At 43.0% G+C, this 24,060-nt stretch overlaps 1 protein-coding gene across 4 annotated transcripts in view; it reads right to left on the reverse strand.

Moving 5' to 3' along the window:
* C19H17orf67 (chromosome 19 C17orf67 homolog) overlaps window positions 1–24,060 on the reverse strand; it is a 43,771-nt gene that overhangs the window by 12,116 nt on the left and 7,595 nt on the right. For 2 of the 4 annotated variants that reach the window (XM_008970605.3, XM_034942524.3), the window contains exons 2-3: window positions 12,405–12,707; window positions 11,518–11,618 (exon numbers count right to left, since the gene is read on the reverse strand). In XM_008970605.3, the coding sequence (XP_008968853.1) occupies window positions 11,518–11,618; window positions 12,405–12,459 (156 nt within the window). In that variant the 5' untranslated portion in view covers window positions 12,460–12,707. The remainder of the gene's footprint in view (window positions 1–11,517; window positions 11,619–12,404; window positions 12,708–24,060) is intronic. The other 2 variants (XM_055102155.2, XM_063598778.1) reach the window with 1 other exon arrangement.

The following is a 24,060-nucleotide window of genomic DNA, read 5'->3' on the forward strand; positions in this document are numbered from 1 at the left end:
TCTCTGTCCCTCTCAGCCAAATATCCAACCAGTTTTTTTATGGCAGTGACCAAAGTATATCTGGTCTGTGACTTAGTGCTTGGCACACAGTAGGACCACAACAAAGCTCACTGGAAAAATGTATAAAGGAGCAAATGAATAAATGAAATAACTGTTCTTTCCCTATAATCTTGCTAAATCCTCCTTGGAAATTTTCTTGATATCTGTGTCAGTCTGCTCATTATAACAGCCTAGGCCAAATGTACATTAAAAGCACCAAAAAGTAATATATATTTCACACTCCTAAACACCAACTGAAATAATCATTGAAGAAAAACAACCAAAACAGACACACACTGAGAATAAGAAAGAAATGAGCACTGGTTTCCATGACATTTCACTATTATTTAAAATATTAGGAAAACGAATATGCCACAAAGGCTTAAAAAGCAATCATTAGTCAAATCAAAAGGCAAATTGCAAATCTGCTGAAAACCACAAATTCAACAATTGCACTAGCTGAGTTAGAAATGGCCCAACATTAATGATAATCTCAAATGTTCCTGCACCAAGGAAGAAGGGGTATATGGAAAATGAGTTTTAATTTCTTCAGATTCCTTTCTCCAAGTGGGGGGGTGTAAATCAAAGCAAAACAAAAACCAGTATCTGTGTTCCATGTCAAATGCCAACTATAATGATTTAAGTAAATTATTTCTCAGTAATTAGAGCAGAAATTAAAAGTAGGCCTTTATTGTGGCTCTGGAGTGGTGTGATAATGAACTTAAATACCCACCAGAACTTGACCTATGCTGAGAATCATAAAGTGGACAGTTATTCTATCAAGGCAGGACCTTTTTCCAAGAAGGCAAAATACTTCCTGTGACATTTTTGCAGAATTAAAGATCCATCAGCATTTGGAAAAATTATTTTGCTCATTAGTACAAGCAAGGTAATCCTATATATAGAATGGTGGTTCAGAACTTAACTGCACTGGAATACTGAAGGCTCCGTCCTAAAGAAAGGCAGAACAGTGCTGTGGGCAATTTACACCTCGGTCACTCCAAACTGGCCTTTGAGGTAATGGGGAACAAAAGGGTAATGGAGTTACTATATACATTTGTCAAAGAGCTAAACATGAAAGCATATTTTACAAAGACTACTTACCATAAAGCTAAAATGATTTATATTTGCCCAACAAGAACACTCCTTAAAGGATCACAGGCCAAAATGGAACACTTCCAAGAAAAGTGTATTCCCAGGTTTCACAAGCACTTACAAATATAATCACAAAAGAAATAATTTAAGCTTGAAGACATTCAAGCTTTATTCAAGCTTCAAGACATTCATCTTTTTAAAGAATTTCCACAGCTCACCCGAGCAACTGGCAAACAACCTCTTCCCTAAAATTTGAGTAGATTAAGAGAAATTTAATGAGTCTAAGTGAGGCGATAGAAAATATTTATTTGGAATAACCTCCAGGTTTTATAGCAGAGCTATATCCCCACAAAATTTCTACCCTGGAGAGAAGCAAAGGAAGGAATGGAAAGAAGTAACAATCATTTAGTAAATGCCAATACCGTACGGTGCTTGGTGGTGGGGACCCAGAAGTAAAACAACTAGTCCATCTCCTCAAGTAATTTAGAACAGTCTAGTAGAAAGACATAAAAGAGTCAAAAATAGCAACCTTGCGCTGCAATTGCTATGCTAGCAGGACGTTGATTTACTAGGGGGAGGCACCAGGAAGGCCTCTCAAAAACGACATCATTTAAGGTGAGTTTTTGGGGATGAATAAGAGTTAACCAGGTAAACAAGAGCAGAAGATACAACTACAAAAGCAGGTGCCATGGGAGGAGAACTTGCAACACACCATCATCCCACATACATTGTTTCTACTCATGGATTTCCACTGCCAATGAATGGCACTAAGTTGCCTATACAAAACCCTACACGTCATTTTTTATCCCTATTCCTCCCTCCCTGCACCCACTCCTCCTGCCCCAGCAACAGCCCACTGGTCTCCAATTCAAGATACCATAATCATGTTCCCATGATATCTCTACCTTAAAACCTCTACTACAATACTCTCTCAGAAGACAGTGACATTGAATATTAAAAATAACATGAATTGTTTAAAGTCTTTTGGAAAGCAATTCAATAATGTATACTAAAAGCTTTAAAAATATTCTGATTCTTGGACCTAGTAATTCATTTTCTCGGAATATACCCATAGAAAATAACTTAAAATATTAAAAGTACTTTATGCACAAAAATGTTCTGAGTGTTGTTTATAACAGAAAGATATTGGAAATGATCCAACTATCTAACAAAAGAGGATAATTCATGGTTACAAATAGATTATAATAATATGAGGACATGTGTATGTTAATATTAAGGGAAAAAACAGAATAGAAAATTGTAGATACTTTTTTAAAATATATACAAAGACTAAAAAGAAATACATTTTTTAAATGCCTGTCTTTGGGGAGAAGGGACAGGACTACAGTTGATTTTCCTTTTTTTTTTTTTTTTTTTTTTTTTTTTGAGACAGAGTCTCGCTCTGTCGTCCAGGCTGGAGTGCAGTGGTGTGATCTTGGCTCACTGCAAGCTCCGCCTCCCAGGTTCACGCCATTCTCCTGCCTCAGCCTCCCGAGTAGCTGGGACTACAGGTACCCACCACCACACCTGGCTAATTTTTTGTATTTTTAATAGAGACGGGGTTTCACTATGTTAGCCAGGATGGTCTCGATCTCCTGACCTCGTGATCCGGCCGCCTCAGCCTCCCAAAGTGCTGGGATTGCAGGCGTAAGCCACCACACCCGGCCTACAGTTGATTTTCTTTTATTCTTTTGACTCTTTCTTGGTTTCCAATTTTTCAATAGTACATGTGAAAGGTTTAAATATTTTTAATTATACAAGTAATTACTCTAGTATACAATTCAAACATCACATCACCACCTTTAATCCTAGTCTCCTAAATGAGATGATACAGTTAAACGTCAACTGATTACCTCTCTAGATCTTCTTTTAGAAATATACATGCATATCCATGTACCTGTATAAATACTGCATATAGTATTGTTTTGGGTGTGAGTCCTAGGAAGGCAGAATTTTACTCTGTTACCCAGGTTGGAGTGCAGCAATCATAGCTCACTTCAGCCTTGAACTCCTGGGCTCAATCGATCTCCCACCTCAGCCTCTCCTGAGTAGCTGGAACTACAGGTGCATGCCACCCCACCTGACCAGGACTGTGAATTTTATTCAGAGTAAGACAGGAAGTCATTGGCAGGTTTTGAGCAGGAGAGGGTCAGGATCTTGTTTACACTTTAAGAAATGACTCTGACTGCTCCATTGACAGCAAGACAGGAAGCAGGGAGACCATTAAGAGATTATTGCTTAGTCCACTCTACAGACAATTGTGGTGGAGATGGCAGTGGAGGGTGAGAAGTAGTCAGGTTCTGGATTTGGAGGTGGTCCCCTTAGCCCAATGTGGAACGCTAAGGCAGCAGCCATCATGAGGGTAAAACAGTGAATTTTGTTTGGGCTGTTAGATCTGAAATGCTTGTTAAATATTCCAGTACAAACAGTGGTGTGGAGTAGACAGTCATGTAAATGACCGGGAAGAGGTCAGGCTGGAGATAGAAGTGTGTGCCATCAGCAGGGAGGTGAGCTTTAAAGCCACATGGAGGGCAGAGCCCTGGGACCTCCTGACATTTAAACAGCTGTCAGAGGCCAAGAATCCAGTAAAGGAAACCTAGCAGTGGGAGCCACCAAGTGGAATGAGAAGCCTGGGCGAGGCGTGCTGGGAAAGTGGAAACCAAGTGAGCAGAGTGCCCAGAAGGAAGGAAGAGAGATCAATTGTGTCAAAACAAAACTAACATGTACTGGTTCCCAGTCCCAGGATGCCAGGAGCAGAGATGGACCACCTTTGCAGTTCTCCAAGACAGCACTTCTTGACTTGAAGGTGAACAGGGATCACCTGGGGGTTAGGGAGGCACAGATTTGCCTTTGGGAAGTATGGAGAGGAGCCTGGGTCTGCATGTCTGACGGGATCCCAGGTAAGGCCCATGCAGCCCAGCTGGGGATCATATTTTGAACAGCAAGAGTTTAGACCACAATCCTGAAAATCAACATAAGCACATTCATCACTAAGGAAACCTTCAAGGAAAGCTCAGAATATTTTTCCACCTTCTTCCCTCTAAACACAAACCTAGCCCTTCTTTTCGCACAGCCTGATCTTCATTAATTTCTCCCCAAACAGAGGTTTTTTCTCTGTCAGGATCTTGAGCCTTCATTATACCATGAGCTCTCTAACATGATGGGGCCACTTTGTCTAAAGTAGAAAGTCAAGAGGATCGCTTGAGCCCAGGAGGCCCAGACTCCAGTGAGCCATGATCGCACCACTGCACTCCAGCCTGGGCAACACAGTGAGACCCTGTCTCAAAAATAAATAAATAATAAATAAATAAATAGTAGAAAGTCAATTCAGCTGAAACCTACATGCCTCCAAAAGGGATGTCTCCAAGCAAATTAGTTCCAGCCTTCGGAGAGGGCTCATCCCATTCCTATGAAGTCTAGAACCCTGCTCTCCAAAATCTCTGAAAATGTGGGGTCAAGTTTATTCTGAATATTCTCATAACCAATTTCTCTACCCCTGCCACTTCCACATTCTAGCCATTCCCTTGCTCTCTTGTCAGCCCCCACCACCCCATACAACACATCCCTGCCATCCACCATTCCCTCAAGGAACAACTAACACAAAGTTTCTGTATGTAGCGGACTTGTCCTAAGGTTTGGGGGTAGCAGTGGGTAATAACAGCACAGAGCAGAAAGCAAATTTAAACTCAGTGTCCAGAGTTACCATAAAATAAATGTATCCGTTATTCCTGCTGCTGGGAATTTCAGTGGGTTGCCCTCCTTGGGTTCTACCTTCCCACCTTTCTCTTCATACGCTACCTCCATACACTGCCTCCATACACTCAAAATCCCTCCTTCTCTCTTACCCAGAGCCATCTGTCTCCCTCTGATCTCCCTCTCCATCCCCTCTGGGCCTTGCCTTCCTTCATCTAGGTTCCCCGCAAGATGTCCGTGCTCCTCTGGGTTGAATACTGGCCCTCCCTACAGTACAGGGTTACCCAGCAATCTTCTCAAAAGCACTTTGTCCTTCCCACCACCAAGTCAGAAAAGAACAGCTTGTTGCAGTGAATCAGCAGGATCTATGTCAAACAGTCTAGCCCTTTGTGTGCACGGGCACAGCTTGTCTCAACCTGTTTTCAAAAAGCCTATAAATCCACAGAAGCCAACCTCTGCCAATATTTAAGCCAAGTGTTAAGTTTATAAACATGGCTCAGTAGATCTTCATGAGGAGAGACTTCTGCAAATCTTCATACTTGTTTTCATTTTGAATTCTTAACACCTCCCCTAAAGCACCATTTGTTTACCCTCATCAATGGCCTCTTCCCTCTCTGAAAGTGTTTTCTTTTACACAGTCCCTTAACATGGAGAAGCAAAATAAAATAACCTGACCAGTCATCTCTCGGTGATTTCGTGTGGAGGGGTGTGTGTGAGGGTATGTGGCTCTGTTCTCAAGGGCACATGCATTCTCCAGTGATCACTAACTCTACTCATTTGCCCAAGTCCACTTGTTTGTCTCCTGGGTACCATGGCAAGAAGGTGCAATAGCGCATCCAAAACGTCACTTCCTATTTCCCAGGTATGACAGCATCTAAAGGCAAGCATTTAAGAGGCTGTGTCCTGAACCTCTAAAGGGCCCCTGGAAACAAGATCTAATCACATCATTCCCCTGCTTGAAATCCCTGCACAGCTCCCTACTGTGTACAGAAACCCAACTCTGCTGTGGCATCCAAGTACCTTCCAACCCAGCCTCACAACAACCTGGCGATGCCATCTGCCATCATTCCACAAAACCCAGGTCCGCAAGTCAAGGCGAAAGTAGAAGAGGGGGCTGGAACTCAGACCTTCTGAAAAAATACTCAGTAAGGCCTTTTCAAAACACACACACACACGAACCCTCACACACCCCTCACACATACACCCTCACATACACCCCTCACACACACCCTCACACATACACAGCCTCACACACACCCCTCACACACACCCCTCACACACAACCCTCATGCACACACACCCACACACACACACCCTCACACACAGACCCCACAGACTGCTCACACACAGACCCTCACACACACCTATTACACACATTCACACACTCCTCACACATACACCCTCACACCCCTCTACACACACACACCCCTCACACACACAGCCCTCACACACACCCCTCACACATACACCCTCACACACACCCCTCTACACACACACCTCACACACAGACCCCTCACACACCCCTCACACACCCCTTACACATACACCTTCACACACTCACACACCCCTTACACATACACCCTCACACACTCACACACCCCTTACACATACACCCTCACACACACCTGCACCTTCACACACCTCACACACACCCCTTACATACACCCTTACACACACCCTCACACACCCCTCACACATACTCCTCACACATACTCCTCACTCACCTCACACACAATCCTTGCACACACCCTTCACACACACACCTCAGACATCCCTCATACACCCTCACACATGCATCCCTCACACACACCCCTCACACACCCCTCACACTTCTGACACACACCCTCACACACCCCTCACACTTCTGACACACACCCTCACACACCCCTCACACTTCTGACACACACCCTCACATACCCCTCACACTTCTGACACACACCCTCACACTCCTTGCACAGACCCCTCATGCACACCCCTCACACACCCCCACCTCACACACACTCCTTGAACACACCCTTCACACACACACTCTCACACACACCATCACATCCCTCACATACATCCTCACACACATGCATTGCTCTCCCACACTCCTCATGCACCCTCACACACCTTCACATACTCCTCACACACATACCCCTCATACAACTCTCACATTCGAATACACACACCCTCACACACACACCCCTCACACATCCCTCACACACACAAACACCTCACATGCACAAACCCCTCACACACACCCCTCACACACACACCCTCACACATACCCTCATACACACACCCCTCACACACATTCACACACACATACACACATACACAATACTGGCAGCCAAATTCACAGCATGGTGCATCCATCCCACCCTCTTCCCAAGCAAAGGGACATCTGTGCGCAGCTGTTCTTGGCCTACACTCAGAAACAGGGAGGGTGAGGAGGTCTTGGCAAAAGGCAAAGAGCCAGAAGGGCTGGCTCCCAGGAGGCAAAGGCCTTAGCCTCTGAACTCCCTCCTTCCCAGGCTATGAAGATGTGGGCCCGTACGGCAGCTCTAATGCCAGCCTCTGACCTCCCCTGGCCAGAGGTCCAGGCTTATCGGCTCCTCACCACCCAAGGACAAACCTGAGGCCACTGCCTCTTATGCTCCAACTGGGAGTGCAGGGCCAGGATCATTTTGACAGTCACAGTTAAATGCAGTAAATTACCTCTTTTTACATGCCACTGACTGGCATTATTAATTTTGCTTTCAGTAAATCCATAAAAGAAGAAGTCAACAAGGAGACCCAAGAAGCGTGAGTGGGTCAAATGGTAAGTCGAGGATGTGGAGTACTCCCAGCCGCAGGGCCAGCATGAGGTGAGGAGGCCTGTGGTTTCTAGGGATACCCCTCCAGGGGCCTCAGAATAAACTGCCTGACTCCTCGCTTGGGTTGGTATCCTGCTGCCTCTGGCTCTTCTGTCACATTGCAGACTGGCACCAGGAAACCTGTGTCAGCCCCAAGGTTCTATCCAGAGCCCTACAATATGAGACCTGGAACTAGACATTCTGGAATCTAGGCCAGATTCCAGCCAAACTCTGCATTTTATAGATGAAAAAACTAGGCTTCCAAAAGAGGAAGTGACTTACCCAAAGTCCACAACTAGTTAGCGGCAGAATATGGACTGGAAATGCACTGGGTGGAATATTCTTCCTGCCTCATCCCTACCCCCTGCCCTGCCTGAGAACTCCTGGTCATCCTTCAAGCCACAGCTGGGTGGGCACCTCCTCTGGGAAGCCATCCCAGCCTCCCGTTTCCTTCCAGTTGGAGCTCGAGACTCTCTTCTTGCAGAGCCGCAGTCCATTGTACCAGATAACCTCGTTAGTGAGCCCAAATCAGGCTGGGGCTTGAGACTCTCTTCTTGCCGAGCCGCAGTCCATTGTACCAGATAACCTCATTAGTGAGCCCAAATCAGGCTGGGGCACTCTGGCTCCACCTCCACACAATGGGCACCTTGAGTAAGGAAGAACGTCTGGTTTATCTTTCATCCTCAGTCCCTGGTGCTTAGTAGGGCACGGTCAATATAAAATCTAATTAAGTGAACATCTTGATCAGCACTCACCACTTGACCCTCTCACTCTCTCTTTTTGTCTAAACAACTAAGATACTCTCCATACCACCCAGTTCAACATTTAACAGCTTTCTAAATGCTTTTATGTTCCCAACTAGACCACAGGAGCTGCTATACACGTGGCTGATTTCTCCCAGATGGCCTAGCCCAGTGGTTCTCAGCCTCGGCTGCAGGTTGGCATCACTGGGGCTTTGGCCCCATCCCCCATACCCAGGTCCCACCCCAGGCCACCCCTCTGGGAGTGGGACCCAGGCATCAGAACTTAAATTCCCCAGGTGGTTCCAGAATGTAACCAAAGTTAAGAAACACATTTCTAGAAAAAATACGATACCAGAAACTATTTGTTAATTCAACCAATTCTGTGTGTGTTCAAGTGAGTGCAATTATAGAGAGAGACAGAGAGAGACACACACAGCATGACAGAGAGTAAACAAGAAAAAGTTTACTTGGCAATGTGTAGACTCGGTTCCTCTCCTTTGGCACTATTGACATTTTGGGCCAGAGGGTGGTGGAGGCTGCCCTGTGCCCTGTGTAGGGTGTTTAGCAGCATCCCTGGTCTGTACCCACTGGGTGCCAAAAGCAATGCCCCACACAGGTGTAACAACCAAAAATGTCTTCAGATATTGTCAAATGTCCCTGGGGATGAGGGGGCATAATCACCTATGGATGAGAACTACTGGTGTAGACTAGCCACCCAATAATTGACTGCATGTTTGTTTCACATTTCAATTGTAAAACATATGACCACTTTTCCAAACTGGACTGAATGCCTGAGGATTCTGGACATTGGATGAAGTGTCCCTGAGAGGGACATGGAGGATGGGATGGTGGCTCAGCAATAGGTTCTGAGGCAAGAAGGAGTTACATGGAAACTAATCAGGTAGGTTCGAGGCAGTTAAGAGGAGCAGGTGGTGGTCAAGCCTATAAAAGATGAGCAAAACAAACCAGAAAAAGCCAGATATTCAGTAAAATTGCAAAGTTGGAAGCAAGCAGAGGGCTGTCAAGGATTAAGGGAGGTGATGACCACAAGTGGGAAAAAGCAAACAGAGGAGAAGCTTTCAGAAGTTTTTGAGCAGGGGAAGGACCACACAAAACAGGGTTTTAGGGCCAGAGTCTAGCCTGGCAACAACAGTTGCAACAACGGGCTGCAGCAATTCAAACCCACCTGTTCACCCACATCTACAATGCCTCAGTTAGGACAAAGACTGTTATTCCACAGACAGAGTTCAAAAGAGCCAGGTGCAGATGCTGGCACAGAAAATGTCAGGGGGCAGATGTGGGAGTCATTAGAGCTGCCTCTCGAGCACCTTGAGCAGGAGCCACTGCTTTGAGGACTCTTCAACCAGCTCCCCCAGCCCCTGCCGGGTCCCTGAGGAAGAGCTGCAGAATGGCCGCTCCAGACATCATGCCAAAAGCACAGGGGGCCAGCCAGAGCCCCCACCCCCAACCCGCCAGCCGCCAACAGGATCCCTCCCTCCAGGCATCCTCCTCCCCATCACAGTTGTGCACATGCTGCCCTTCCTTCACCCCAGCCCCTCCTATGCCTCCCCGCCTTGCTCTGCCACCCCCACTCTCTTGGCTTCTCTATCTCTCTGCATTCCTTCTCAGCCCTTTCAGGGTTCCTCTTCCTCTGCCCACCTCTGAGTGTTGGTGATCCCAGACTTCAATCATGGGCCCCTTCTCTCATTGTCTCAAACTCTCTAACACCCAGATCTGTACTCCCCCACTTGAAAAATCCTTCAGTTGTTCTCTACTAGATACAAGATAAAACCCAAGATACCTCTTATTCTACAAAAAAAAAAAAATTAAAAGCCACATCTATCCCTAAGAGCCTGAAGTCATCTGTTCTTAAATCATACTGCATAGCAGCCATTTGCTTACTTCTGTCTCCACCACAGACTTTGAGCAGAAACCTACAGCCCCAGCACCTAGCAGGTACCAGGTACTTAATATTCAGAGGAGTACTTACCATTTGCTGAGCACTTTCTAAGTGCTTTCTTAAGAAGTACTTTGTTTTATCATCATAATTATTTTACATTTATTATTTATAATAATAATATAGTAATATCAGCAATAGTATTTATTATCCCCATTTTATAGATGAGAGTACTGAGCTGCAGAAATGTGAAGAAACTTCCCCAAATTTACCCAGTTAGTAAACAGGGAGATTCAAACCCAGTCTGACCCCAAAGTCAGCACTCTTCGTCACTGTGCAATACTATATCTTAATAAGAGCCTTTAAATGAAATAATCTAATTATGCACGAGATTTTGCAGTGAATGAAGGTAAATGCTACTGCAGCTCCTTCTGAGCCGCAACATGGAGATTCAGGGAAAACAGGATAAGCATCGTGCCCAGATGAAGGGGCCAGGATGGGAGACCAGCCTGACAGACAGGCTTCCCAGACATTCTAACTTTGCTGGGTCACTGCTACTTCCCTTCACTGGGTGGGGCTAAAATGCCACCAAAGTCAGTATCATTTTAGCAACAGGAGGAACCAAGCCAGGCCTGAATTGGGTCCAGGGCCAGCATAGCAGGGTCTAGTAACATCTACTCACAGAGGGAGCCTGGTTCAGAAAGACTAGGCAGGTGGATATCATGACCCCACAGGGCAGAAGTAAGGCCAGAGACCAAAATCAGAGGGATGAGATCGGAGCAGAACCCCTCAGGCAGCTGGGGCAGAGATTCTCCCTGCCTGGACAGACCATCATTGACCAAGGATGCTGGTCCAGCCTGCTCCGGGGCCCAAGTGAAGAGGCAGGAGATGGGGTTAGCGTTGGCTAAAGGGAACAGCTCCCCAGCAAGCAGGACAGGGGTGACATTCAGCAGCCCTCTCCAGATTCTAGAACTCCCACCATTGGCCTCATTATTTTCTATTTTAAGTTACCCTGTTCATAACAGGTGAGTCGGGCTGGCACCTCCAAAGGAGAAAATGCATAGGTAAAAGATTGAGATTGCAGCTATCTTCTACCTGAAACTCTAACCGAACCCCTAACTAGCAGCCCATGCTGGGACCAACACTTAGTTTCATAGTGAATGGCATTCAAATGATCACATTTTCTTTAAAACTGCCAGAGCAAAGCACTCACCCGCATTGGCTCGTCGGGGAATCCGGGTTTGCTTGGTCTATCCTGTCGCCGAGATCTTAGGAGCTGTTTGGCCTGCTTCTCTGTCAAAATCGGGGAGGTCTCTGGAAAAGTCGGGAAGGTGCCTTAAGGACACTCAGGCTCAGGAGTTCATGAGCCATCTCAACAGTCCAAGGCAAAAGATTTGCAAGTTCAATTTTGGTTAAAACATGAAAGTTATTTCCCGGGGACCTGTCCCAAAGGATGCATCATTCCAGAGGGCTCAGGAAGGAATTTTGAATTGTTTCTAACATGATTACTCAGAGCAAAAGCTGCACAACCTAAACATATTTACTGATTGCAATGGTCCATCTCTTTGAAAGTGGGTATTAATTTAATGAATCTTCATTTCACTGGTCTGTGTCTCTTAGGTTTGCTTTCATGGAAGTTTTTTTTAATCCTCACTACACTAAATCAAGTTTAAAGTCATTACTGGAAGATGCCCAGTGATAATAAGATTATGTTAAACTTGATCATCACAACCCCTCAAAGAAGATAGTATAAAAGTGCTTTGATAATTACTTGCAAATTCTAAAAGATATTATCATAATAAAAATATATCAAATTTTGGTGATCTCATATAAACTCTAAAATAAGCTATTAGAAGCTGAAGATTTATCAGCACTTTTGAGAATTAGTGCTCAAATACATTTAAAGATTTTAAAAATATATATAACATCTTTAATGATAAAAATTCTGGAAGCCTACTCTTATGGAAAAATAAGAAAAGAAAGAGCATTGAAATATCTATATACACTATATATTATTTAAAATTAAAAAATTAAATATCAAATAGACTATTATTTATCATGTCAGCATAGAAATAGGCTGTTTTTGGAGTCAGTGCCCACCTGAGAAGACAGTCAGTAAGGTAAGAGACAGCACGAGCACAGGCAATGTCTTCATCCTGCCTTGGTTCCTCTGCCTCTTGCTGAGTGAATCCTCCCAGACTGAGTCAGCCAACTTGAAGGAAGCCACGCCAGGCCCTGTGCTTGTTTATGCTTTGACTAACGGGACTTATGGTATGATGCTGAATGTATCTGACTCTGAGCGTTTTAGTAATGACCACTGAAATATTTTCCTCCGAATTCCTGTAAATTTTCATCCTGAGGAAGGAAATTGTTCCTCTGTAATATGACTTTCAGAGCTTGAATCTGAAAAAGCAACATGTGATATTCACTTCATTTAAACAGACAGATAAGCACCAGACAGACGTTTGTGAGTGTTTCTCTGGAGCTTCCATTTATGCTCCTGTTTCATTGAGAATTCATGATCTATTACACATTTGTATCTTTTAGGACATTTTTCTAAAGCCCATTCACCAGTCTAATTTGATCTTCCCAATAATCTCAGAGGTAGGCAGGGAAATTAGCAAGGGGCATGATGAGTGGGGAAAAACAATTTTCAGCTGACTTTAGAGACAGAAAAACAGAGTTCAAATCCTAGCTTCAATTTTTTCTAGCAATATAGCCTTAGGTAAGTGACTTACCCTTTCTGAACTTCAGTTTCCTCCCCTGTCAAAAGGAGATAAGAGCACCTACCTTGTGGGGTGCAATAAAGGATGAGGGGAAAGCTATGACCTTCATGGCAGCTAGTACTATTCATCGTCCACTTCAATTTTACAGTAAGAAAAGTGAGATTCAAAGATGTGAAATCAAGTTCAAGTTCACACATTATGGATGCCAAGGTAGAGCCTACGTCTTCTGTCTTCAAACCTAGATCATGTGCTCTTCCCAGTAAGCCCCATAACCTCAGGGACAACTCCTCATCTTTTACAGGGCCTCACGCAACATGCTGTCATAAGACTGGAACCAGCCATGCTCCAGATTCAAGGGTATTTTTATAAGGACAACAAAAGTTTAAGAAGCTGAAGTCATTTCAAATTCAAATCATCTATAAATATCACATGAAGAAAGTTTCTTGTTTTGGTTTGGTTTGGTTTGGCTTGGTTTGGTTTGGTTTGGTTTTGAGATGGGGGTCTCACTCTGGGTCTCACTTCAGGCTGGTGTGCAGAGGCTCACTGCAGCCTCTAACTCCCAGACTCAAGCGATCCTTCCACCTCAGCCTCCCGAGTAGCTGGGACTACAGGCACGCACCACAACACTCAATTAACTTTTTTATTTTTTTATTTTGTAGAGACAGGGTCTCACTATTTTGACCAGGTTGGTTTCAAACTCCTGGGCTCAAGCGATCCTCCTGCCTCAGCCTCCCAAAGTGCTGGGATTACAGGCATGAGACACTGCTTTCAGCCTAAGAAATTCAATACATGATTAAAATATGTCTGGAAAGCATGTGACATTTATTTGGATAAAATTCTGTATTCAGAGAGATGATCTGATGTTTCTGTGGTCACTTTGCCAGCTCAAAAGAAAACAATACCCTATGTGTATTTCTCCAAATTTATGCTAATGTGTAACTGATATTACACCTGAATGTGCTGCCCACACAGTCAGCATAAAGATATTTTGAGCAGATTGTAAACAAGAAAAAAAAGATCATGCAATGTTAGCAAAGTTGTCTCACATGTTCATTTGCTCAAATATATATATATATATAAGTAAATTTTTTTTTTGAGACAGGGTCTCATTCTGTTGCCCAGGCAGAAGTGCAGTGGTGCAATCACAGCCCACTACAGCCTCAACCTCCTGAGCTCATGATCTCCCATCTCAGCCTCCTGGGTATCTGGGACTACAAGTGTGCATCTCCATGCCCAGCTGATTTTTTTTCTTCCTTGCAGAGATAGGGGCTCACTATGTTAGCCAGGCTGGTCTCAAACTTGCAGGCTCAAGTGATCCTCCTGCTTCAGCCTCCCAAAGTGCTGGAATTACAGGCAAGAAAGAATTACTGCACCTGGCCCATTTGCTCAAAATTCAATACTTGATTTCATGCACTCTGCTGCTATTAACATCCTTCTGTTTTCACATAATTTTCAATAACTAAGGAATTTTAGAGCATTTTTTTTTTTTTGAAACATGGTCTCCCTCTGTCACCTAGGCTGGAGTGCACGAACTTGGCTCAGTACAGCCTCAACCTCCCAGGCTTAAGTGATCTTCCTACCTCAGCCTCACTAGTAGCTGGGACTACACGCATGTGCCACCATGCCCAGCTAATTTTTGTATATTTTTGTAGAAATGGGTTTTGCCATATTGCCCAGGCTGGTCTCAAACTCTTGAGCTCAAGCAATTCTCCTACCTTGGCCTCCAAAAATGCTTGAATTACAGATGTGAGTCAACACGTGCAGCTAGTAGCATTATTTTAAAAAAAAAAGAAAAAAGAAAAATTGTCACGTTAAACAGCTTGAGTTTTGTATGTGTATATTCAAATTTTTCACTCCTTTTACTCTTTGTGGTTGGATAGAACACTATTTTGTTTTATTATATCAAATAAATATCTTCTGTGGGCCAGAAACAAAATCTATACTTAGCTATAAATTTCTAATGTGTCCAATGTAAATTTACAATAGAAGTATTTTTTGGCCAGACATAGTAGCTCACACCTATAATCTTAACACTTTGGGATTCCAAGGTCAGAGGATCACTTGAGCCCAGGAGTTCAAGCCTGCAGTGAGCAATGATTATGCCACTACACTCAAGTCTGGACAACAGAACAAGACCCTGTCTCCAAAAAAAAATATTTTTTTAAATTTTGCAACTTTTGTCTATATCAGCACTGTCCAATAAAAACATAAAGCCACAGATGCAAACAACATATGTAATTTAAATTTTTTCAGTAGTCACTTTTTTTAAGTAAAAAGGTTAAATATTTTAATATTATATTTTAACATGATGAAATATCCAAAATATTATTATTTTAACACATAATCAATATAAACAAGTTGTCAATGAGAGATTTTATACCTTTTTTTGTACTAAACCTTCAAGATCTGGTGTAGATTTTACACTTATACATTTCAAGTGCTCGGTAGCCACATGTGGCTAGTGCTACCATATTAGACAACATGGATCTAGATCCTTCCGTCTCTAATGCCACCACCCAAGTCTAGGCCACTGTTTCCCTCACCCAGCTTCTGGCACCAGGCTCCCAAATGGGATTCTAGTTTCCCTCCCTGTTCACTTCAATCTGTTCTCCAGGCAGCAGCAAGGATGAAATAGAAAGTATCAGTTAGACCTCATCACTTCCATGCATAAGATCTTTCCTCATCTTCCCATGAGAGTCAGAATAAAATTAAAATCCCTACCAAGCACGACAGGACCCTGTGTTTTTTGTGCCTACTGCCCTTTCCAACCTTACTCCAACCACTCCCCTCCTGCTCACTGCCATCTGGCCACACTCACTCACTTTCAGCTTAACAAGCCCACTCCCGCCTCAGGACCTTTGCATGTGCTTTTTCTCCCTCTTTTAATGACTGGATCTATCTCATCCTTCAGGTTTCAATTTGAAATTTCTCCTACTCAGGAAAGCCTGCCCTTACCAGCCTTCTTAATAAAAAGTTCCCTGCCCCCACCACCACCACTCTCCATCTCACAGCACTCACCATAATTTATACGTATTGCATTTATTTGTTTACTTTTTAAAAATCTGTCTCCTTCACTGGTAAGCTTTAAGCAAGCTTGTATTATTTTTATAATTTTTTAAAGCATAAGGCAACCTCTGGTGGACTGAGGTGGTGAGACTGGAGAGAGTCGGAGCCTGTATCACACCCTGGGAGGCTGCTGCAAGTGTCGGGTGGGGAGGGCCGTTCAGGTGTGATACTGGCAGGGCCATCAAATGCCCTTCAGCTTGGCCTCTGGATGTTGTCCTAAAAGAAGCAAGAGGGGGAGGAATATAGAAAGACCGAAAGAGCAAAGTGTCTTATTGTGAGTGTCACTCAGGCGGTGAGAATTCTCTTCTAAACCCCATCCCGGTTATCAGGAAAAGCCCCAGCGGGGTAACTAGGTGAGTCGGCAAGGCTCCCAGTAGAAGACGCAATTCCCAATAAATCCACAAGGTGGCAGAGCAGAAGGTGGAACCAGGGACAACTAAGATCAGGGGAAAGAGCTCAAGGCCACCAAGGTTAATTATTCAAGAAGTTGCCAGCGATTCCAGAGAATCTACTGGAGGTGGAGAGAGAGGGTGCTGCTGCACCTAAAACTATTTCCGTACTTTTATTTTAATTGATGTACTACTTGAAGGCATTCATCAGATGTTGTGGCCTAGGAAAGCGGTACAGTAAGTCCTCATAACATTATTGCTGATAAATTCTTGGCAACTGCGACTTTAAGCCAAATGGTCCAGAATGAACCAATTTTACCATAAGCTAATTGATATACACAAGAGGTGAGTTCCTATGGCATATTTCTGGTCACAAAACATCACCAAACTTCTAAATAAGGACCCAAAACATTTCTAATATCAAACGTTGAAGGCTATACATGTATTTAAGAAAGATTAATAAAAACAAGTAAGATAGTTATTAATATTTACCCACTTATTCTAGTTCAGGGCCGTGGTGGCTGGAGCGTGTCCCAGCAGCTCAGGGCACCAGGCAGAAACCAGCCCTGGAGAAGACACCATTCCATCGCAGGGCACACTCTGACACACCCACCCACACGCACTCACGCGGGGACAGTTCAGACACACCAATGAACATAATGTGCACAGCTTTGGGATGTGGGAAGAAACCGAAGTACCCAGAGAAAACCCACGCAGACATGGAAAGAACATGCAAACTCCACACAGACAGTGGCCCGGGGCTGGAATCAATTTTTTTTTCTCATCAACATTGTAATGAAACAACGTTGAAGGAAACAATGTTATTTGAGGACCTGTTGTGTTAACTATTTGATAACATTTAAAAGCCTATAAAGGAATAATGCTACCACCCATATTCACAACACCAAAACACAACTTTTTGTTTGGGTGAGTTTCCCTTTTTTTTTTTTTTTTTGGAAGGAACTGTCCCATTACACAGATATTTAAGTGTCATTGACAAATGACAAACCCAACATTCTAGAGTTCTAAATGTCATCACACTGAACTATAGAAACTTTAGAGACAAGAGAACTTCGTTTTGTTTTTGTTTTTTGAGAGAGGGTCTCGCTCTGTCGCCCAGGCTGGAGTGCAGTGGCACAAGCATAGCTCACTGCAGCCTCACCCTCCTGGGTTCCAATGATCCTCCTGCCTCAGCTTCTCAAATAGCTGTAACCACAGGCGTGCACTACCATGCCCAGCTAATTATTTTTATTTATTTATTTATTTTTTTAGAAACAGGGTCTTGCTATGTTGTCCAGGCTGGTCTTGAACTCCTGGGCTCAAGTAATCCTACCCCCTTGGCCTCCCAAAGGAACATTTTTTTAAGTATAGAAAAATGCCAAATCTGTCCCCATCAAGAGAATTATAATGTGTCGACATTTTTTAGGCCCAGGGTAAATTAAATAAATTCTAACAGTCCTTTCCATATTTGCTTTCATCTTTTTTACTGTCTACCTCACATGTACATTGTAAAGAATTATATATACATTGTAAAAATATGGAATTTATAGTATAGTTGGTAGACTAGACTACAGTATTTTTTAAAATAATGATAGTAACTTTAAAGCAATGATAGTAACTCCATAAGCTGTGTGTGGTGCTTATGGGTCTAGATCCTTCCATCTCTATTGTCACCACCCACATCTAGGCCACTGTTATCTCTCACCCAGCACCAGGTTCCCAGCTGGCATCTCAGCTTCCCTCCCTGTTCCTTCAATCTATTCTCTGTGCAGCAGCAATGATGATCTTCATGAAATAGACATAGGAAATATGTTAGACCTCGTCACTTTGCTTCCCTGTAAACATTTATTTACAGGCATACTGTGCAGGCATATGTTAGGTCTGGGCAGGTGTGGTAGGTTGAATTATTAGCATCAATTCTTCACTACCACCCCAAATTTATGCTCTCTGCCACATGACTTTGCAGCCCCATGTCTTGACTTTGGACTCAACCAGATGACTTGTTTTGGGCAGTGGGATGGTGGCAGACATGACACTAACAAGGGTGTGAAATGGTTTGTGCAGTTAAGTGTGCCCTCTGACATGTCTGTCATTGCTACAAAAAGACCTTCCCCCCGTTGGCTACTGCCCCTTCAAGCTGAGTCTCAGAATTAGCTTACATGCAAAGTAGCTAAGAAAGGAGCCAAGTTTATGCAGATCTGTAGCTTAAAAGAGACCCACTCAACCCAGCCCGGTCTATTTCAGCTGACTTCCAGCTACCACAGCCTGAAGCAGAGCCACATCACCTGCAGATCCCTCAGAATAAATGACAGTTATTTTAAGCCACTAAGACTAGGAGTGGTTTGTTTCATAGCATTACTCTGACAATAGCTAACTGATACAGGGGATTCTAATGGGATGGTTAGTGTGTCCAAATCTGGGTGCTATTGCATCTAAGTTAATAATAGGGTCCTGCCAGAACATTCATTCAAAAGTGACTGAGTGTCTACTGTGTAGGCAGTGTGGTATAATGGTTATGACTGTGGGCAGCAGAGTCATCAACAGACCTGGTCTTGAATGCTGATTCTCAAACTTATTGCCTGTGTTACGTTGGAGCTGAGTGACATTGGGGAAATTTCTTAACTTTCCAAATCACTGTTTTCTCACTTATAAAAAAAAAGAATTATAATAAAATTCACCTCATAAGGTTAATATTTAAAAGAGGTATGTGTAAAGTTCGTGACACATAATAAAAGTCTACTACTTGGAAATCATTGTTATTATTTCTTCTCCTTCTCTATGCCAAATCTCTTTGCATATGCACCCTATTTTGTAAAAATGTTTTGAATGACTAAAGATAGATTAATCACACGTATTAACACACACAACTTTATTGTTGAAATATATATATTAGAAAAGAAAATATGGTTCATTTCTAATGTGAGTTGACTTGCCCCGTGTCAACACCGCAGGCCCTGGCTTCCCTTTACATATCCTCAGCACTTCTACAGGCATACACCCCTTCCTGTCTGCAGCAGCAATACAATGGTAAGATGTTTTGGCCTTGGACGGGGCCTTTCCGGCCTGCTGCACGCCTCCACAAGTGGACTCTAATTTCTACTCTGGGTCCAGGATGTTGGCCTCAACTATGTCTGCCCAGCAGGTGAGGACAGCCAAGGTCAGCATCATGTTCCTGATGGCCAGTGTCAGGCTTCTCTCCAACTTAAACAGGGACAAAGGAGCACTGGCACAGGCAGAATCACGTAAGATGGGTACGAATAAACATACTAGGGGAGTGAACCATGCACAAAATAATTTATGAAACCACTTCTAAGGCTACTGTCATACGACATTTCATTCAGGAAAAGTGCTAGGCCTCTAATTGGAAGAGAAAAGCTCTAGTTCTGGGGGAAAATACTGAACTGTGTCACTTTTCTTGGTGGGATCGCTGTCGGGATGATTAAGCTTCGGAGAGGTTAGGAGACTCTCTAGCACTGCTTCTCAGGCCACTAGGTGCATTAGAATCACCTGAGGTTCAACAGACATCTAGAAAGCCTCTGACATGAAAAGTAAAGACAAAAAAGATAAAAGAAAAAGCAACTTGGGGAAATCAGACACCATGCAATTGGAGAAAATAAATAAATAACATTAATATCCTCTAAGAGACCAAAGTTTTGCTTGTGTGGAACATGAACAAGATGCTGTAAAAAAGGAATGTTCAGAAAACAAATTAACCAAAATACTTCTTAGAAATGAAAAACCATAATAGCAGAAATTTAAAACTCTTGAGTCAAGAAAAAAGCTAAGGAAATCTTTTAGAAAAATAGAGCAAAAATGAGGAGGAAAGTTTTAAAAAAACAAGAGAGAAAAACATATTTTTAAAAGACAGGACATTTACCCAAATGAGTTGAAAACTCATGTCCACACAAAAGCCTGCACACAGATGTTTATAACAGTTTTATTCATAGCTGGCAAAACTTGGAAGCAACCAAGATGTTCTTCTGGAGGTGAATGGATAAATAAACTGTGGCACATCCAGACAATGGAATATTATTCAGCACTAAAAAAAAATGAGCTATCAGGCCATGAAAAGATATGGAGAAAACTTAAATGCATATTACTCAATGAAAGAAGCCAGTCTAAGGACAGGCTGCCTGTTGAGCCTGATACAAAAGCTTATTTGTACTTTATCTTAATGACTGCTATGATTGGAGTGCCCCTGCCAAAACTCATGTTGAAATTTTATTGCCACTGATGGTGTTGGGAGGTGGGGCCTTTAAGAGGTGATTAAGTCATGGGAGCACCACCCTCCTGAATGGATAAGACTGTTATTTGGGGAGTGAGTTTGTTCTCTTGGGAGTAAATTAGTTCTTATAGGAGTGAGTTAGTTCTCCTGAAAGCGGGTTGTTATAAAATTGAGCTTGGCTCACTCTTGTGGTCTCTTTTGCACACACTGGCTTGCCCTTCAGCTTTTTGTTCATGTTATGACACAGAGCAAAAGCCCTCACCAGAGGCTGCCACCATGCCCTTAGACTTCCCAGCCTCCAGAGCTATGAGCCAGATGAACCATTTTTCTTTCTAAATTTCCAAGTCTCAGGTATTCTGCTATAGCAACAGAAAACAGATTAAGACAAGAACTGGGAGCTGATGGGCTCCCCATTCTCCCATGTCCCCATTCCCACGCCCCATTGCATGGATTAGCTAAAGATACTCATGTCTCCCTGAGCTGAGCTGCAAAGATAAAAAGCAGCCTCCTTCCTCTTCAGCCATATTTTTGCCAGCTGTTCAAACCACAGCCCTGCTCAGATGCCCTCACTGTGATTAACAATCTTCCCAAGACCTTGCCCACTGACTTCCCCAGGTGGAATCTTCTCAAGGAAACTGAATCCAGACTCTGTCCCAAAGACATTGCTCAACTTACCTCCTGCTGGGAACCTTCACATATCAATGATTTACTGCTATTTCCCAAAAGGGCCAGCTTTGGGCTTTTCAGTCCTTCAAACAAAACTGTATCATTCAGGGATACCCTTAGGGATCTATAAAGAAAAGCAAAGAAATGAAGGCCACAAAAGTTACGATAGTAGTTCCCTCTGATGGGGGAGAAGGTGTATCAAACAAGTGAGCACACAAGAGCTCTCAAATCTTCAATATGTTAACCAGGGTTTTACTATTATTTTTAAAACCATATATGTGTTTTATAAACTCTTCTGCATGTGTGACACATTTCAAAATATAAACAAAAAAAGTTTGAATAAAGAATTGCCTAGGGAACTTGTTAAGAAGTTAGATTCCTAGCTCCACTTCATATTCTGACTTCAGAGACCTGGTCAGGACCACAGAATCTATATTTTAAAATGATGCTGATGCAGGTGATTCAAAATCCACACTCTGCGGTACCCTAAATGGTTGAAGAGCATCACAAACTTTGGCATCAGATAAACCTAAGTTCAAAGCCCCAACTCAGTTGACTCCTGACTGTGTGATATCAAGCAGGTTTTCTTCATCTGTAAAATAAGGATGATAAACTTAACACAGTGCCTAGGACCTACTAACTCATCAACACAGGTTGACCACAAATATTATTATTGCTTTTAGTGAATTAAGAGTGTATCTCCTCAGGTGTGGCAATTTCTATTAATCTGTCCCTACACAGGTAAATTTTCCAGATAAAAATTTACTTAGCAAAGAGAGACTACTATTCTTAAAAGCTTTCCCATAAGCCTTAAACTTTTCAAATTCTTTAACTAAATCTGAGAATCTAAGGAAATAACCCTAAACAAAGGAATTATTTATAATAGCAAAATATTAGAAATAGCTACAACAAAAGTAAGGTTATACAGACTGTAAGCTATATTCATAGAATGGAGTATAATGTAGCCATTAAATAGGACTTTTTAATAACATATAAAAGTTATTTTGTAATGCTAAATAAGAGCCAGATAGACACTATATCTACCACATCATCAAAAGTATGCATAAAAAAAAGTAAATCAGTTTCCATAGAAAATAATGGAATAGACCAAAATGTTCAAACACAGGGTGTCTTTGGAGTGAGAGATGGTGATTCTTTTCTTCCTTTTTACTTTTTCAAATACTCTATAATGGGGATTGGGGGAAACCTGTGAGTGTGTGTGTGTGTGTGTGTGCGCGCACGTGTGTGTGACGGAGTCTCGCTCTGTCACCCAAGCTGGAGTGCAGTGGCACAATCTCGGCTCACTGCAACCTCCACCTCCTGAACTCATGTGATTCTCCTGCCTCAGGCTCCCGAGTAGCTGGGATTACAGGCATGCACCACCACACCCAGCTAATTTTTTATTTTTAGTAGAGATGGGGTTTCACCATGTTGGCCAGGCTGGTCTTGAACTCCTGGCCTCAAGAGATCCACCTGCCTTAGTCTCCCAAAGTGCTGGGATTACAGGTGTGAGCCACCATGCCCAGTCTGTCACTTTTTAAAAGTGTATTATTTTGTTATATCTTCAAATCTAAACTAATTTAAGGGTTCTGCATCAGCTAGGATTCATAAAAGACAACGACACTTTCACACACTGTGCAGGCTACTGAAGCAGAAGTTATGCTTTAGAGATCTCATCTAATCTGAGCCCAAGGAGGTGAACTGACAAGCACAAGGGGACACAGATGTCTGAGGTCCAGGTTCTGTTCCCAGGCCTCACAATCCCATCTAACACTCCTCCCACTTCATTACACTGCCCCTCCATTTTCACAATACAGACTGTTAAATACTTCAGCCTCCAAACTCAAAAGTGTGGTCCTGGAACTAGCAGCAGCACCTTGGAGCTTCTTAGAAATGCAGGTTATCAGGCCTCTTCCCTGAGAAAGGAAATCAGAATCTGCATTTTAACAAGATTCCCAGGGCAAGGTTCTCAGAGAAGTAGCAGAATAAGAGAAAGTCTTTCTTTAATAGTTTAATTTCAGTTGAAGCTGACTTGGTTGACCGAGTTAAAACAGTGATCTCAGTCCCACTATTGGCTGTGTGACATGAAGCATGTTTCTCAACGTCTCTGTGCCTGGGTTTTTTCATCTGTAAAATGGGGATCATAAACCTACATGGTGCATAGCAAGTGCAGAGATGGAAGCAGGGTGCAGTACCTGTAAACAGTGCCTGTAAATAATGCTTCTTGTTGGGTATGTTTTGACAGGCCTGGCGCTCTGCACGAGCTGTGCAATGCTTGGCACATAGTAAGTGCTCAGCCAGTACGTGTTTAATAAATAACCAACAAGAGCATAGGTTATCATTTATCAATTTTTTACTTGAACTGTCCCATTCTTTAGTATATAACATTCTCAAAACTGCCAGTTTTCTACATCCCAACATTCAAAACTGTGCCAGCTCTCACCAGATGGTGAGAAAGTGCGGAGGCTGAAGGTCATAGATAAGCTTAACTCATACTGTAAATCATTCCTACCAGAATTTTTTTTGAGACAAGTAGATTTTATTTACAAATTTCTCCCTCTAACTGATCATAAAATTAACCAATTCAGGATGCCCACTGCTGATTGGGTGCAGGCAGAATGGTGGGGTGTTCTCTGGTGTCTGTTGTGGCTGTGGAATCCATGGTTACTAGGCAGAGCCCTGTG

This window comes from Pan paniscus, chromosome 19 (assembly GCF_029289425.2).
Source record: "Pan paniscus chromosome 19, NHGRI_mPanPan1-v2.0_pri, whole genome shotgun sequence".
NCBI classification, from domain to species: Eukaryota; Metazoa; Chordata; class Mammalia; order Primates; family Hominidae; genus Pan; species Pan paniscus.